Consider the following 18,250-nt stretch of genomic DNA (forward strand, 5'->3'; position numbering starts at 1 on the left):
TAATGCCATTAAAAAAAAAAGTCACTTCACTTCTCTGTGCCTCAGTTACCTCATCTGTCAAATGGGGATGAAGACTGTGAGCCCCCCCCCGTGGGACAAGCGCTTAGTACAGTGCTCTGCACAAAGTAAGCGCTCAATAAATACGATTGATTGATTGATTGCCAAACTGATCACCTTGTAACTTCCCCAGCGCTTAAAATAGTGCCTTGCACATAGTAAGCGCTTAATGCCATTAAAAAAAGTCACTTCACTTCTCTGTGCCTCAGTTACCTCATCTGTCAAATGGGGATGAAGACTGTGAGCCCCCCGTGGGACAAACTGATCACCTTGTAACTTCCCCAGCGCTTAAAATAGTGCCTTCCACATAGTAAGCGCTTAATGCCATTAAAAAAAAGTCACTTCACTTCTCTGTGCCTCAGTTCCCTCATCTGTAAAATGGGGATGAAGACTGTGAGCCCCCCGTGGGACAACCTCATCACCTTGTAACTTCCCCAGTGCTTAGAACAGTGCCTTCCACATAGTAAGTGCTTAATGCCATTAAAAAAAAAGTCACTTCACTTCTCTGTGCCTCAGTTACCTCATCTGTCAAATGGGGATGAAGACTGTGAGCCCCCCCCCGTGGGACAAGCGCTTAGTACAGTGCTCTGCACAAAGTAAGCGCTCAATAAATATGATTGATTGATTGATTGACAAACTGATCACCTTGTAACTTCCCCAGTGCTTAAAATAGTGCCTTCCACATAGTAAGCGCTTAATGCCATTAAAAAAAAGTCACTTCACTTCTCTGGGCCTCAGTTCCCTCATCTGTCAAATGGGGATGAAGACTGTGAGCCCCCCGTGGGACAACCTGATCACCTTGTAACTTCCCCAGCGCTTAAAACAGTGCCTTCCACATAGTAAGCGCTTAATGCCATTAAAAAAAGAAGTCACTTCACTTCTCTGTGCCTCAGTTCCCTCATCTGTAAAATGGGGATGAAGACTGTGAGTCCCCCGTGGGACAAACTGATCACCTTGTAACTTCCCCAGCGCTTAAAATAGTGGCTTCCACATAGTAAGCGCTTAATGCCATTAAAAAAAAGTCACTTCACTTCTCTGTGCCTCAGTTCCCTCATCTGTAAAATGGGGATGAAGACTGTGAGCCCCCTGTGGGACAACCTGATCACCTTGTAACTTCCCCAGTGCTTAGAACAGTGCCTTCCACATAGTAAGCGCCTAATGCCATTAAAAAAAAAAGTCACTTCACTTATCTGTGCCTCAGTTACCTCATCTGTTAAATGGGGATGAAGACTGTGAGCCCCCTGTGGGACACAACCTGATCACCTTGTAACCTCCCTAGCGCTTAGAACAGTGCTTGGCACATAGTAAGCGCTTAATAAATGCCATTAAAAAAAAAAGTTGGCAACAAGTTGGCTTTCCACTGAGCCACGCTGCTTCTCTAACGGGGAGGGGGCTCCGTCTGGGAAGGCCTCCCGGAGAAGGGGACCTCTCAGTAGGGCTCTGAAGGGCCTTGCACACAGTGAGCGCTCAATAAATGCAATTATTATTAATAATAATAAATAATAATAATAATAACCACCAATACGCGAGTTGCTTCCCTGCCCACTCGGCCTTAAACCGTTTGGAAAAATGTCTGGCTGCGGTCAAGGCTCTTGTGGCCACCAAAGTCCCAAGGCAGATCGTCTCCCCCAGCCCCAGTTGCCCCCCATTGCCAAAAATAATAATAATAATAATAATAATAATGGCATTTGTTAAGCGCTTACTATGTGCAAAGTACTGTTCTAAGCGCTGTACATATTTGTACATATTTATTACTTTATTACTCTATTAATTTATTTATTTAACTTGTACATATCTATTCTATTTATTTTGTTTTGTTAGTAGGTTTGGTTTTGTTCTCTGTCTCCCCCTTTTAGACTGTGAGCCCACTGGTGGGTAGGGACCGTCTCTATATGTTGCCAATTTGTACTTCCCAAGCGCTTAGTACAGTGCTCTGCACATGGTAAGCGCTCAATAAATACGATTGATGATGATGATGATGGGGGGATATAACATGATCAGGTTGTCCCACGTGGGGCTCACAGTCTTAATCCCCATTTACAGATGAGGTAACTGAGGCTCAGTGAAGTGACTTCCCCAAGGTCACACAGCAGACATGTGGCGGAGCCGGGATTCGAACCCATGACCTCTGACTCCCAAGCCCGGGCTCTTCCCACTGAGCCGCGCCCCCCCCCAAACCCACCCTTTCATTTTCCAAATCCACAAACCCGCAACCACCTCCAAACCCCGGGGGCTGCGGAGGCGGGGAGAGATCGATCAATCCATCGATCGATCGATCGATCAGGGCTATTTGCGGAGCGCTTACTCTGTGCGGAGCGCTCTACCGGATGCTCGGCGGAGAGTACGTTCCAACCCGTTTGGAAGGCACTGGCCCGGCCCGTAATACATTCATCCCATTGTATTTATTGAGCGGATAATAATAATAATGATAATAATAATAATGATGGCATTTATTAAGCGCTTACTACATTCATGAATGAATGTAGTAAGCGCTTAATAAATGCCATCATGCATGAATGAATTAATACGACTGAATGAGGAGGAGGAGGAGGAGGAGGAGGAATGGGGTCTGTTGATCCAATTGCATTTATTGAGCGGATAATAATAATAATGATAATAATGATAATGATGGCATTTATTAAGCGCTTACTACATTCATTCACTCACGAATGTAGTAAGCGCTTAATAAATGCCATCATGCATGAATGAATGAATACGATTGAATGAGGAGGAGGAGGAGGAATGGGGTCTGTTGATCCAATTGCGTTTACTGAGCGGATAATAATAATAATGATAATAATAATAATGATGGCATTTATTAAGCACTTACTACATTCATTCATTCATGAATACGATTGAATGAGGAGGAGGAGGAGGAGGAGGAATGGGGTCTGTTGTCATACTGTCCTCTCCCAAGCGCTTAGTACAGTGCTCAGCACACAGTAAGCGCTCAGTACATACGACTTCTAGACTGTGAGCCCACTGTTGGGTAGGGACTGTCTCTAGATGTTGCCAACTTGGACTTCCCAAGCGCTTAGTACAGTGCTCTGCACGCAGTAAGCGCTCAATAAGTATGATTGATTGATTGATTGACTGAATACGACTGAATGAGGAGGGGGAATGGGTCTAATCACACTGCCCGCTCCCAAGCGCTTAGCACAGTACTCAGCACACAGTAAGCGCTCAGTACATACGACTGACTGAATGAATGAATACGATTGAATGAGGAGGGGGAGGAGGAGGAGGAATGGGTCTATCATACTGTTCTCTCCCAAGCGTTTAGCACATTGCTCAGCACCCAGTAAGCGGCCCCTAGCGCTTAGCACAGTGCTCCGCACCCAGTAGGCGCTCAATAAATACGACTGACTGAATGAATACGATTGAATGAGGAGGAGGAATGGGTAGGAATGGGTCTATCATACTGTCCTCTCCCAAGCGTTTAGCACAGTGTTCAGGACCCAGTAAGTGCTCCCTAGTGCCTAGCACAGTGCTCGGCGCTCAATAAATACGACTGACCTACTGAATGAATACGATTGGAGGAGGAGGAATGGGCAGGAATGGGTCTATCACACTGCCCTCTCCCAGGCGTTTAGCACAGTGCTCTGCACCCAGGAGGCGCTCAATAAATCCGACTGACAATGAATACGATTGAAGGAGGAGGCGGAGAAACGGGTCTATCACACTGCCCTCTCCCAGGCGATTGGCACAGCGCTCTGCACCCAGTAGGCGCTCAATAAATACGACTGACTGAATGAATACGACTGGAGGAGGAATGGGCAGGAATGGGTCTATCACACTGCCCTCTCCCAGGCGGTTAGCACAGTGCTCTGCACCCAATAGGTGCTCAACAAGTACGACTGAATGAATGAATATGATTGAAGGAGGAGGAGGAGAAATGGGTCTATCACACTGCCCTCTTCCAGGCGCTTAGCACAGTGCTCAGCACCCAGTAGGCGCTCAATAAATACGACTGACAATGAATACGACTGAAGGAGGAGAAACGGGTCTATCACACTGCCCTCTCCCTAGCGCTTAGCACAGTGCTCTGCACCCAGTAAGCGCTCAATAAATACGACTGACAATGAATACGATTGAAGAAGTGGGTCTATCACACTGCCCTCTCACAGGCGCTTAGTACAGTGCTCTGCACCCAGTAGGCGCTCAGTAAATACGACTGACAATGAATGCGACTGAAGGAGGAGGAGGAGGAGAAGTGGGTTTATCACACTGCCCTCTCCCAGGCGTTTAGCATAGCGCTCTGCACCCAGTAGGCGCTCAATAAATACGACTGACAATGAATACGATTGAAGGAGGGGGAGGAGAAATGGGTCTATCACACTGCCCTCTCCCAGGCGGTTAGCACAGTGCTCAGCACCCAGTAGGCGCTCAATAAATCCGACTGACAATGAATGTGATTGAAGGAGGAAGAGGAGAAATGGGTCTATCACACTGCCCTCTCCCAGGCGTTTAGCACAGCGCTCTGCACCCAGTAGGCGCTCAATAAATCCGACTGACAATGAATACGATTGAAGGAGGGGGAGGAGGAGAAATGGGTCTATCACACTGCCCTCCCCCAGGCGCTTAGCACAGTGCTCTGCACCCAGTAGGCGCTCAATACGACTGACAATGAATACGATTGGAGGAGGAGGAGGAGGAATGGGTCTATCACACTGCCCTCTCCCAGGCGCTTAGCACAGTGCTCAGCACCCAGTAGGCGCTCAATAAATACGACTGACAATGAATACGATTGAAGGAGGAGGAAGGGGTCTATCACACTGCCCTCTCCCAGGCGTTTAGCATAGCGCTCTGCACCCAGTAGGCGCTCAATAAATACGACTGACAATGAATACGATTGAAGGAGGGGGAGGAGGAGAAATGGGTCTATCACACTGCCCTCTCCCAGGCGCTTAGCACAGCGCTCTGCACCCAGTAGGCGCTCAATACATACGACTGACAATGAATGTGATTGAAGGAGGGGGAGGAGGAGAAATGGGTCTATCCCACTGCCCTCTCCCAGGCAGTTATCACAGCGCTCTGCACCCAGCAGGCGCTCAATAAATACGACTGACTGAATGAATACGATTAGAGAAGGAATGGGCAGGAATGGGTCTATCACACTGCCCTCTCCCAGGCGTTTAGCACAACGCTCTGCACCCCGTAGGCGCTCAATAAATCCGACTGACAATGAATACGATAGGAGGAGGAGAAATGGGTCTATCACACTGCCCTCTCCCAGGCGGTTAGCACAGTGCTCTGCACCCAGTAGGCGCTCAATAAATCCGACTGACAATGAATGCGATTGAAGGAGGAGGAGGAGGAGAAGAAATGGGTCTATCACACTGCCCTCTCACAGGCGCTTAGCACAGTGCTCTGCACCCAGTAGGCGCTCAATAAGTACGACTGACAATGAATGCGATTGAAGGAGGAGGAGGAGAAATGGGTCTATCACACTGCCCTCTCCCAGGTGCTTAGCACAGTGCTCAGCACCCAGTAGGCGCTCAATAAATACGACTGACAATGAATACGATTGAAGGAGGAGGAGAAATGGGTCTATCACACTGCCCTCTCCCAGGCGTTTAGCACAGTGCTCTGCACCCAGTAGGCGCTCAATAAATACGACTGACAATGAATACGACTAAAGGAGGAGGAGGAGGAGAAATGGGTCTATCCCACTGCCCTCTCCTAGGCGTTTAGCACAGTGCTCTGCACCCAGTAGGCGCTCAACAAATACGACTGACTGAATGAATACGACTGAAGGAGGAGGAGGAGAACTGGGTCTATCACACTGCCCTCTCCCAGGCGTTTAGCACAGCGCTCTGCACCCAGTAGGCGCTCAATAAATCCGACTAACAATGAATACGATTGAAGGAGGAGGAGGAGGAGAAATGGGTCTATCACACTGCCCTCTCCCAGGCGCTTAGCACAGTGCTCTGCACCCAGTAGGCGCTCAATAAATCCGACTGACAATGAATACGATTGAAGGAGGAGGAGAAATGGGTCTATCAGACTGCCCTCTCCCAGGCGCTTAGCACAGTGCTCTGCACGCAGTAGGCGCTCAATAAATCCGATTGACAATGAATGCGATTGAAAGAGGAGGAGGAGGAGAAACAGGTCTATCACACTGCCCTCTCCCAGGCGCTTAGCACAGTGCTCTGCACCCATTAGGCGCTCAATAAATCCGACTGACAATGAATACGATTGAAGGAGGAGGAGAAATGGGTCTATCAGACTGCCCTCTCCCAGGCGCTTAGCACAGTGCTCTGCACGCAGTAGGCGCTCAATAAATCCGATTGACAATGAATGCGATTGAAAGAGGAGGAGGAGGAGAAACAGGTCTATCACACTGCCCTCTCCCAGGCGCTTAGCACAGTGCTCTGCACCCATTAGGCGCTCAATAAATCCGACTGACAATGAATACGATTGAAGGAGGAGGAGAAATGGGTCTATCAGACTGCCCTCTCCCAGGCGCTTAGCACAGTGCTCTGCACGCAGTAGGCGCTCAATAAATCCGATTGACAATGAATGCGATTGAAAGAGGAGGAGGAGGAGAAACAGGTCTATCACACTGCCCTCTCCCAGGCGCTTAGCACAGTGCTCTGCACCCATTAGGCGCTCAATAAATCCGACTGACAATGAGTACGATTGAAGGAGGAGGAGGAATGGGTCTATCACACTGCCCTCTCCCAGGCGGTTAGCACAGCGCTCTGCACCCAGTAGGCGCTCAATAAATCCGACTGACAATGAATACGATTGAAGGAGGAGGAGAAATGGGTCTATCACACTGCCCTCTCCCAGGCGGTTAGCACAGCGCTCTGCACCCAGAAGGCGCTCAATAAATACGACTGACAATGAATACGATTGAAGGAGGAGGAGGAGGAGAAATGGGTCTATCACACTGTCCTCTCCCAGGCGTTTAGCACAGTGCTCTGCACCCGGTAAGCGCTCAATAAATACGACTGACAATGAATACGACTGAAGGAGAAGTGGGTCTATCACACTGCCCTCTCCCAGGCGCTTAGCACAGTGCTCTGCACCCAGTAGGCGCTCAATAAATAGACTAACAATGAATGCGATTGAACGAGGAGGAGAAACGGGTCTATCACACTGTCCTCTCCCAGGCGTTTAGCACAGTGCTCTGCACCCAGTAGGCGCTCAATAAATACGACTGACAATGAATACGATTGAAGGAGGGGGAGGAGGAGAAATGGGTCTATCACACTGCCCTCTCCCAGGCGCTTAGCACAGTGCTCAGCACCCAGTAGGCGTTCAATACGACTGACAATGAATACGACTGAAGGAGGAGGAGGAGAAACGGGTCTATCCCACTGCCCTCTCCCAGGCGCTTAGCACAGCGCCCTGCACCCAGTAGGCGCTCAATAAATGACTGACAATGAATCCGATTGAATGAGGGGGAGGAGGAGAAATGGGTCTATCACACTGCCCTCTCCCAGGCGCTTAGCACAGTGCTCAGCACCCAGTAGGCGCTCAATAAATACGACTGACAATGAATACGATTGAAGGAGGGGGAGGAGGAGAAATGGGTCTATCCCACTGCCCTCTCCCAGGCGCTTAGCACAGTGCTCAGCACCCAGTAGGCGCTTCCTAGCGCTTAGCACAGCGCTCTGCAACCCAGTAGGCGCTCAATAAATCCGACTGACAATGAATGCGATTGAAGGAGGAGAAACGAGTCTATCACACTGCCCTCTCCCAAGCGGTTAGCACAGTGCTCTGCACCCAGTAGGCGCTCAATAAATACGACTGACAATGAATGCGATTGGAGGAGGAGGAGGAGAAATGGGTCTATCACACTGCCCTCTCCCAGGCGGTTAGCACAGCGCTCTGCACCCAGAAGGCGCTCAATAAATGACTGACAATGAATACGATTGAATGAGGGGGAGGAGGAGAAATAGGTCTATCACACTGCCCTCTCCCAGGCGTTTAGCACAGCGCTCTGCACCCAGTAGGCGCTCAATAAATCCGACTAACAATGAATACGACTGAAGGAGGAGGAGGAGAAATGGGTCTTTCACACTGCCCTCTCCCAGGCGTTTAGCACAACGCTCTGCACCCAGTAGGCGCTCAATAAATACGACTGACAATGAATACGATTGAAGGAGGAGGAGAAATGGGTCTATCACACTGCCCTCTCCCAGGCGCTTAGCACAGCGCTCTGCACCCAGTAGGCGCTCAATAAATACGACTGACAATGAATACGATTGAAGGAGGGGGAGGAGGAGAAACGGGTCTATCCCACTGCCCTCTCCCAGGCGCTTAGCACAGCGCTCTGCACCCAGTAGGCGCTCAATAAATACGACTGACAATGAATGCGATTGGAGGAGGAGGAGGAGGAGAAATGGGTCTATCACACTGCCCTCCCGGAGGCGGCTAGTACAGCGCGGTCGGGAGAGGAGGGTTTCGCTCACCGTGCGGTGCGACGCCCTGTGCGAGACGCTGCGCTGCGCTCCGCAGCAGATGCCCGGGAGCCGGGGCCGGGGAGCGCCGTGCGCATGCGCGGGCGGCCGGCCGCGTTGCCCGGGCGACCGAGGGCCGCGCGGCGGCGGGCCAATGGCGGGCGACCTACGGGGGCCCGCGAGGGACCGGCCCCGCCCACGGAGCGACGGCGTTTCCGGCCGCCCGCCGAGCCCCCTCCCCGCCGCCCCGAGCACCTCTGCGCATGCGCGCGCCGCCTCAGGCCGTCACGGAGGCGCTTCTCTGGGCTCACCGCTAGGGGGACTTTAATAATAATGAGAATAATAATAACAATAATAATAATAATGATAATAATAATAATAATTGTTAAGCAATTACTATGTGCCAAGCACTGTTCTAAGCTCTGGAGAAGATATCAGGTGATCAGGTTGCCCCCCGTGGGGCTCACAGTCTTCATCCCCATTTGACGGATGAGGGAACTGAGGCCCAGAGAGTAGTAGTAGTAGTAATAATAATAATAATGGTATTTGTGAAGCGCTTACTATGTGCCAAGCACTGTTCTAAGCGCCGGGGGGGATACAAGGTGATCAGGTTGTCCCCCGTGGGGCTCACAGTCTTCATCTTCATTTGACGGATGGGGGAACTGAGGCCCAGAGAGTAGTAGTAGTAGTAATAATAATAATAATAATGGTATTTTTGAAGCGCTTACTGTGTGCCAAGCACTGTTCTCAGCGCTGGGGGAGATACCAGGTGATCAGGTTGTCCCCCGTGGGGCTCACGGTCTTCATCCCCATTTGACAGATGAGGGAACTGAGGCCCAGAGAGTAATAAGAAGAAGAAGAAGAATAGTATTTGTGAAGAGCTTACTATGTGCCAAACACTATTCTCAGCACTGGGGGACATACAAGGTGATCAGGTTGTCCCCCGTGGGGCTCACGGTCTTCATCCCCATTTGACAGATGAGGGAACTGAGGCCCAGAGAGTAACAATAATAATAATAATAATAATAGTATTTGTGAAGCACTTACTATGTGCCAAGCACTGTTCTAAGCACTGGGGGAGATACCAGGTGATCAGGTTTTCCCCCATGGGGCTCACGGTCTTCATCCCCATCTGAAAGATGAGGGAACTGAGGTTCAGAGAGTAATAATAATAATAATAGTATTTGTGAAGTGCTTACTATGTGCCAAACACTGTTCTATGTGCTGGGGGAGATACCAGGTGATCAGGTTGTCCCCCCATGGGGCTCATGGTCTTCATCCCCATTTGAGAGATGAGGGAACTGAGGCCCAGAGAGTAATAATAATACTAGTATTTGTGAAGCACTTACTATTTGCCAAACACTGTTCTAAGCGCCGGGGGAGATACCAGGTGATCAGGTTGTCCCACCTGGGTCTCACGGTCTTCATCCCCATTTGACAGATGGGGGAACTGAGGCCCAGAGAATAATAATAATTATTATTATAATAATGGTATTTGTGAAGCGTTTACTATGTGCCAAACACTGTTCTAAGCGCTGGGGGAGATACAGGATAATCAGGTTGTCCCACCTGGGGCTCACAGTCTTCATCCCCATTTGACAGATGAGGGAACTGAGGCCCAGAGAAGTGAAGTGACTTGCCCAGGGTCACCCAGCTGATGAGTGGCGGAGCCGGGATTAGAACCCACGACCTCTGACTCCCAAGCCCGGGCTCTTTCCATTGAGCCACACTGCTTTATTGATTGTGCCATTACTGTGTGCTGAGCACTGTACTAAGCGCTCGGGCGAGGACGGTATACCCATATAACAGACACATTCACTGCTCACAGCCATCAATCATTCACCTGTAACTGATAATAATAATAATGGCACTTATTAAGTGCTTACTATGTGCAAAGCACTGTTCTAAGCGCTGGGGTGGTTACAAGGTGCTCAGGTTGTCCCATGGGGGGTTCACAGTCTTCATCCCCATTTTCCAGATGAGGTAACTGAGGCACAGAGAAGTGAAGTGACTTGCCCAAAGTCACACAGCTGACGGCGGAGCCGGGATTTGAACCCATGACCTCTGACTCCAAAGCCCGGGCTCTTTCCACTGAGCCACGCTGCTTCCCCGATGGAGCCATTACAGTGTGCTGAGCACCGTACTAAGCGCTCGGGCGAGGGCACCAAAACAATGTAACAGGCACATTCCCTGTATTGAGGGAGCCATTATTTTGTGCTGAGCACTGTACTAAGCGCTCGGGAGAGTACAGTATAACAATATAAAAGATACATTTTCTGCCCTCAACGATCAAACAAGCGTACTGATGGAGCCAATAAGACTTCGAAGGTGGAGAGGGTGATTGTCTGTGGGATTTGAGGAGGGAGGGGGTTCCAAGCTGGAGGTAATAATAATAATAATAATAATAATAATAATAATATAAACATAATTCAATAGCATCAATAGTAAAAAAGAATCATTGATACATATGCACATCAAAACAAGTAAACAGGCCTCAGTAGCAACAAGATAAATAAAAAAAATCATAGATATATACACATCAAAACAAGTAAACAGGCCTCAGTAGCAACAAGATAAATAAAAAAAATCATAGATATATACACATCAAAACAAGTAAACAGGCCTCAGTAGCATCAAGATAAATAAAAAGAATCATAGATATATACACACCAAAACAAGTAAACTGGCCTCAGTAGCAACAAGATAAATAAAAAGAATCATAGATATATATACACATCAAAACAAGTAAACAGGCCTCAGTAGCAACAAGATAAATAAAAAAAATCATAGATATATACACATCAAAACAAGTAAACAGGCCTCAGTAGCATCAAGATGAAAAGAATCATAGATATATACACAACAAAACAAGTAAACTGGCCTCAGTAGCATCAAGATAAATAAAAAGAATCATAGATATATATACACATCAAAACAAGGAAACAGCCTTCAGTAGCATCAAGATAAAATAATAATAATAGCATTTATTGAGCGCTTAATAGCGCAAAGTACTGTTCTAAGCGCTGGTAAGTGGGGGTCAGGGAAAGATGTCGGTCCCGTGAGTCGGTTGGCAGTAGAGAAGCCAAGTGTTTGGGCTGGCTTGTAGAAGGAGAAGCAGCGTAACTCAGCGGAAAGAGCCCGGGCTTTGGAGTCAGAGGTCATGGGTTCTAATCCTGCCCCCACTGTGTGACTTTGGGCAAGTCACTTCACTTCTCTGGGCCTCAGTTCCCTCATCTGGAAAATGGGGATGAGGACTGTGAGCCGCCCCAGTGAGACCACCTGAGCACCTTGTAACCTCCCCAGCGCTTAGAACAGTGCTTTGCACATAGTAAGCGCTTAATAAATGCCATGAAAAAAAAATGAGGGCGAGGGGGAAAGGTAGTTGAGTGTTTTAAAGCCAATGGTGAGGGGTTTCTGATGTAGGGAATCTTTCCTCTCCCAAGGGATTAGTACAGTGCTCTGCACACAGTAAGTACGTGGGAGAGGGGGCACCAGTTTAATAATAATATTTAATAATATATTTTAATAATATGTATATATCTATAATTCTATTTATCTTGATGTTATTGAGGCTGTCTACTTGTTCTGATGTGTATAGATCAATGATTCTTTTTTGTTTATTATTGATGCTATTGAGGCCTGTTTACTTGTTTTAATGTGTATATAGCAATGATTCTTTTTATTTCTATTGATGCTATTGAGGCCTGATTACTTGTTTTGATGTGTATAGATCAGTGATTCTTTTTTTAATTATTGATGCTATTATTGAGACCTGTTTACTGGTTTTTATGTGTATATATAGCTATGATTCTTTTTTGTTTATTATTGATGCTATTGAGTTCTGTTTAATTGTTTTGATGTGTAGATATATCTATGATTCTTTTTTGTTTATTATTGATGCTATTGAGTTCTGTTTATTTGTTTTGATGTGCATATATCAATGATTCTTTTTATTTCTATTGATGCTATTGAGGCCTGTTTACTTGTTTTGATGTGTATAGATCAATGATTCTTTTTTTAATTATTGATGCTATTGAGCTATGTTTACTTGTTTTGATGTGTATATATATCTATGATTCTTTTTTGTTTATTATTGATTATATTGAGTTCTGTTTACTTGTTTTGATGTGTATATATATCTATGATTCTTTTTATCTTGATGCTATTGAGGCCAGTTTACTTGTTCTATGTGTATATATCTACGATTCTTTTTATTTATCTTGATGCTACTGAAGGCTATTTACTTGTTTTGATGTGTATATATATCTATGATTCTTTTTATTTATCTTGTTGCTACTGAGGCCAGTTTACTTGTTTTGATGTGTATATATCTATGATTCTTTTTATTTATCTTGATGCTACTGAGGCCTGTTTACTTGTTTTGATGTGTATATATCTATGATTTTTTTTATTTATCTTGTTGCTACTGAGGCCTGTTTACTTGTTTTGATGTGTATATATCTATGATTCTTTTTATTTATCTTGTTGCTGCTGAGGCCTGTTTACTTGTTCTGATGTGCATATGTATCAATGATTCTTTTTTATTATTGATGCTATTGAATTATGTTTACTTGTTTTAATATATACATATATATATATCTATGATACTTTTTATTCGTATTGATGCTACTGAGGCCTGTTGACTTGTTTTGATGTGTATATATCTATGATTCTTTTTATTTATCTTGTTGCTACTGAGGCCTGTTTACTTGTTTTGATGTGCATATGTATCAATGATTCTTTTTAATTATTGATGCTATTGAGTTCTGTTTACTTGTTTTAATATATATATGATACTTTTTATTGCTATCGATGCTATTGAGGCCTACTGACTCGTTTTGATGTCTGTCTCCCCCCTTCTAGACTGCGAGCCCGCTGTGGGCAGGGATTGTCTCTCTTCATTGCCAAATTGTACTTTCCAAGTGCTCGGTCCAGTGCTCTGCACATAGTAAGCGCTCAATAAATATGTTGGAATGAATGGACGAATGAAGAACAACAAATCCGCTACAAAACAACTCGGAGGGTCCTGTGAGAAGGCAGGGCCTGTGCCCCTGCTCGAGGAAACCAGGGCCGCTACAGCCGGGACTCTCTTCCCCCCTTCAAAGCCCTACTGAGAGCTCACCTCCTCCAGGAGGCCTTCCCAAACTGAGCCCCCCTTTTCCTCTCCTCTTCCTCCTCCCCTCCCCATCCCCCCCACTCCCTCCCTTGGCTGTACCCCCCTCCCCACCCCACAGGACTTGTGTATATTTGTACATTGCTGTTCTTCTATTTATTTTATTTGTACGTATTTATTACTCTGTTTTATTTGTACATATTTATTACTCTGTTTTATTAATGGTGTGTCTATAGCTATAATCCAATTTATTTTGATGCTGTTGACGCCTGTCTGCTTGTTTTGTTGTCTGTCTCCCCCTCTTCTAGACTGTGAGCTCATTGAGGGCAGGGATTGCCTTTTTTTGCCGAATTGTAGTTTCCGAGCGCTTAGTATACTGCTCTGCACACATTCATTCATTCATTCAATCGTATTTATTTATGGAGCACACAGTAAGTGCTCCATAAATAAGTAAATGAGTGAAGCACTGTAGCTCAGTGGAAAGAGCCCGGGCTTGGGAGTCAGAGGACGTGGGTTCAAATCCCGCCTCCGCCACTTGTCTGCTGTGTGACCTGGGGCAAGTCACTTGACTTCTCTGGGCCTCAGTTGCCTCATCTGGAAAATGGGGTTGAAGACTGTGAGCCCCCCGTGGGACAACCTGATCACCTTGTATTCCCCCCCAGCGCTTAGAACAGTGCTTTGCACATAGTAAGCGCTTAACAAATGCCATTATTATTAATAAATACAATTGAATGACTGAATGAATGACTCGTTCATTCCCGCCCCCTCACGTAAGCCCCGCCTCTCATCCCCGTCTCCTCCAATGAGCGCGCCCCTCCCCTTGGCCCCACCCCCTCACCCCGCGTCCTCCAATGAGAGCGCCCTCTCCCTTAGGCCCCGCCCTTCATCCCCGTCTCCTCCAATGAGCGCGCCTCCTCCCCTAGGCCCCGCCCCAGGGCTCGTCTCCTCCAATGAGATAGGCTTCTCCCTTAAGCCCCGCCCCTCAACCCGTCTCCTCCAATGAGCGCGCCCCCTCCCCTCAGCCCCGCCCCTCAGCCCCGTCCTCTCCAATGAGATCGCCTTCTCCCTTAAGCCCCGCTCCTCAATCCGTCTCCTCCCTTAGGCCCCGCCCCTCATCCCCGTCTCCTCCAATGAGAGCGCCATCTCCCCTAGGACCCTCCCCTCGTCCCCGTCTCCTCCAATGAGAGGCCATCTCCCCTAGGCCCCGCCCTTCTTCCCCATCTCCTCCAATGAGCGCGCCTCTCCCTTAGGCCCCGCCCCTCTCCCCCGTCTCCTCCAATGAAATCGCCGTCTCCCTTAAGCCGCGCCCCCCATCCCCGTCTCCTCCAGTGAGAGCGCCCTCTCCCCTAGGCCCCGCCCTTAATCCCCTTCTCCTCCAATGAGCGCGCCTCCTTCCCTAGTCCCCGCCCCTCATCCCGTCTCCTCCAATGAGAGCGCCTTCTCCATTAAGCCCCGCCCCTCACCCCGTCTCGCCCAATGAGCGCGCCTTCTCCCCTAGGCCCCGCCCCTCCTTCCCGTCCCGTCCAATGAGCGCGCCTCCTCCCCGGGCCCCGCCCCGTGGCGTCAGCCAATGGGCCGCTCCCGTCCGGAGGGGGCGGAGTCCCGCGGTGACGTCAGACGGTCAGGGGGGCTGAAGTGCGTGCGGAGGGGCCCGGGCCTCCTGCCCGTCGAGGCTCCCGTCGGCCATCATCATGGGGGCAGTCTGCTCCCTGGGCGGCCTGGTGAGTGACCCCCCCCCCCCATCCATCAATCAATCAATCATCATCATCATCATCTATCGTATTTATTGAGCGCTTAGTGTGTGCAGAGCACTGTACTAAGCGCTTGGGAAGTCCAAGTTGGCAACATATAGAGACAGTCCCTACCCAACAGTGGGCTCACAGTCTAGAAGGGGGAGACAGAACCAAACATACTAACAAAATACAATAAATATATAATATTTATATATATGTTTAATCATCATCATCATCAATCGTATTTATTGAGCGCTTACTATGTGCAGAGCACTGGACTAAGCGCTTGGGAAGTCCAAGTTGGCAACATCTAGAGACAGTCCCTACCCAACAGTGGGCTCACAGTCTAGAAGGGGGAGACAAAACCAAACATACTAACAAAATACAATAAATATATAGTATTTATGTATATATATGTTTAATCATCATCGTCAATCGTATTTATTGAGCGCTTACTATGTGCGGAGCACTGGACTAAGCGCTTGGGAAGTACAAGTTGGCAACATATAGAGACGGTCCCTACCCAACAGTGGGCTCACTGTCTAAAAGGGGGAGACAAAACCAAACATACTAACAAAATACAATAAATATATAATATTTATTTATATATATATATGTTTAATCATCATCATCAATCGTATTTATTGAGCGCTTACTATGTGCATAGCACTGGACTAAGCGCTTGGGAAGTACAAGTTGGCAACATATAGAGACGGTCCCTACCCAGCAGTGGGCTCACAGTTTAATATATATAATCAATCAATCAATCGTATTTATTGAGCGCTTACTACATCTTACCTCCTTCCCCTCCCCACAGCGCCTGTATATTTGTACATATTTCTCTATTTATTTATTCATTTTACTTGTACGTATCTATTCTATTTATTTTATTTTGTTAGTATGTTTGGTTTTGTTCTCTGTCTCCCCCTTTTAGACTGTGAGCCCACTGGTGGGTAGGGCCTGTCTCTAGATGTTGCCAATTTGTACTTCCCGAGCGCTTAGTCCAGTGCTCTGCACACAGTAAGCGCTCAATAAATATGATTGATTGATTGATTCCCTTCCCCACAGCGCCTGTATATATGTTTGTACATATTTATTACTCTATTTATTTATTTTACTTGTACATATCATCATCATCATCAATCGTATTTATTGAGCGCTTACTGTGTGCAGAGTACTGTACTAAGCGCTTGGGAAGTACAAATTGGCAACATATAGAGACAGTCCCTACCCAACAGTGGGCTCACAGTCTAAAAGGGGGAGACAGAGAACAAAACCAAACATACTAACAAAATAAAATCAATAGAATAGATATGTACAAATAAAATAAATAAATAAATAGAGTAATAAATATGTACAAACATATATACATATATACAGGTGCGGTGGGGAAGGGAAGGAGGTAAGATGGGGATGGAGGGGGGTAGGACAGTCCCTACCCAACAGTGGGCTCACAGTCTAAAAGGGGGAGACAGAGAACAGAACCAAACCTACTAACAAAATAAAATAAATAGAATAGATATGTATACGTAGATTAAATAAATAAATAGAGTAATAAATATGTACAAACATATATACATATCTATTCTATTTATTTTATTTTGTTAGTAGGTTTGGTTTTGTTCTCTGTCTCCCCCTTTTAGACTGTGAGCCCACTGTTGGGTAGGGACTGTCTCTAGATGTTGCCAACTTGGACTTCCCAAGCGCTTAGTCCAGTGCTCTGCACACAGTAAGCGCTCAATAAATACGATTGATGATGATGATGTGTGCAGAGCACTGTACCAAGCGCTTGGGAAGTATAAGTCGGCAACATCTAGAGACGGTCCCTACCCAAAAACGGAGATTAGAATCAAAATCCGGGGATTTGGAGAAGCGGTGTGGAGAGAGCCCGGGCTTGGGAGTCAGAGGTCATGGGTTCGAATCCTGGCTCCGCCAGTGGTCAGCTGTGTGACTTTGGGCAAGCCACCTGGCTTCTCTGGGCCTCAGTTCCCTCGTCTATAACATGGGGACTAAGACTGTGAGCCCCAGGTGGGACAACCTGATTATCTTGTATCTCCCCCAGCGCTTAGAACAGCGCTCGGCGCATAGTAAGCGCTTAACAAATGCCATCGTCGTCATTATTATTGTTGTCATTATTTAGCTGCTGTGTGACGTAGGGGAAGTCACTTTACTTCTCTGTGCCGCAGTTTCCTCAGCTGCAAAGTGGGGTTTCGGTACTTGTTTTTCCTTCTACTTAGTTGGGAGTCTCTTGTAGGGCGGGGACGGTGTCTGATCTGATCAGCTTCTATCCACCCCAGTGCTTTGAACAGTGCATGGCACATAGTGCTTAACATTCATTCATTCATTCATTTGTATTTATTGAGCGCTTACTGTGTGCAGAGCACTGTACTAAGCGCTTGGGAAGTCCAAGTTGGCAACATCTAGAGACGGGCCCTACCCAGCAGCAGGTTCACGGTCTAGAAGGGGGAGACAGACAACAAAGCAAAACATATTAATAAAATAAATAGAATAAATACGTACAAGTAAAATAAATAGAGTAATAAATATGTACAAGCACATATACATATATACAGGTATATATAGAGACATATATATAGCACACACACACACACATATATATTTATTCATTTAATCGTATTTTTTGAGCGCTTACTGAGTGCAGAGCACAGTACTAAGCGCTTGGGAAGGCCAAGTTGGCAACATCTAGAGACGGTCCCTACCCATCAGCGGGTTCACAGTCTAGAAGGGGGAGACAGACAACAAAACAAAACATATTAACAAAAAAGTAAATAGAATAAATATGTACAAATAGAATGAATAAATAGAGTAATAAAGATGTACAAACATATATACAGGTATATATAGAGTCATATATAACACACACACACATATATATATATATATACACAAACTTGACTTGTTTTTTTACTGGTATT

The 18,250-nt window shown here is 46.8% G+C and overlaps 2 protein-coding genes across 2 annotated transcripts in view; one reads left to right on the forward strand and one right to left on the reverse strand.

Moving 5' to 3' along the window:
• Positions 1-8,582, reverse strand: part of PKIG (cAMP-dependent protein kinase inhibitor gamma) — a 95,873-nt gene extending 87,291 nt beyond the window's left edge. The window contains exon 1 of the mRNA XM_038750262.1: positions 8,481-8,582. Coding sequence (XP_038606190.1) covers positions 8,481-8,566 — 86 coding nt within the window. The 5' untranslated portion in view covers positions 8,567-8,582. The remainder of the gene's footprint in view (positions 1-8,480) is intronic.
• A 6,623-nt stretch (positions 8,583-15,205) lies between these two features.
• SERINC3 (serine incorporator 3) overlaps positions 15,206-18,250 on the forward strand; it is a 29,040-nt gene continuing 25,995 nt past the window's right edge. The window contains exon 1 of the mRNA XM_038750599.1: positions 15,206-15,302. Within this exon, the coding sequence (XP_038606527.1) occupies positions 15,273-15,302 (30 nt within the window). The 5' untranslated portion in view covers positions 15,206-15,272. The remainder of the gene's footprint in view (positions 15,303-18,250) is intronic.

The sequence above is a fragment of the Tachyglossus aculeatus genome, chromosome 8 (genome assembly GCF_015852505.1).
Source record: "Tachyglossus aculeatus isolate mTacAcu1 chromosome 8, mTacAcu1.pri, whole genome shotgun sequence".
Classification (NCBI taxonomy): Eukaryota; Metazoa; Chordata; class Mammalia; order Monotremata; family Tachyglossidae; genus Tachyglossus; species Tachyglossus aculeatus.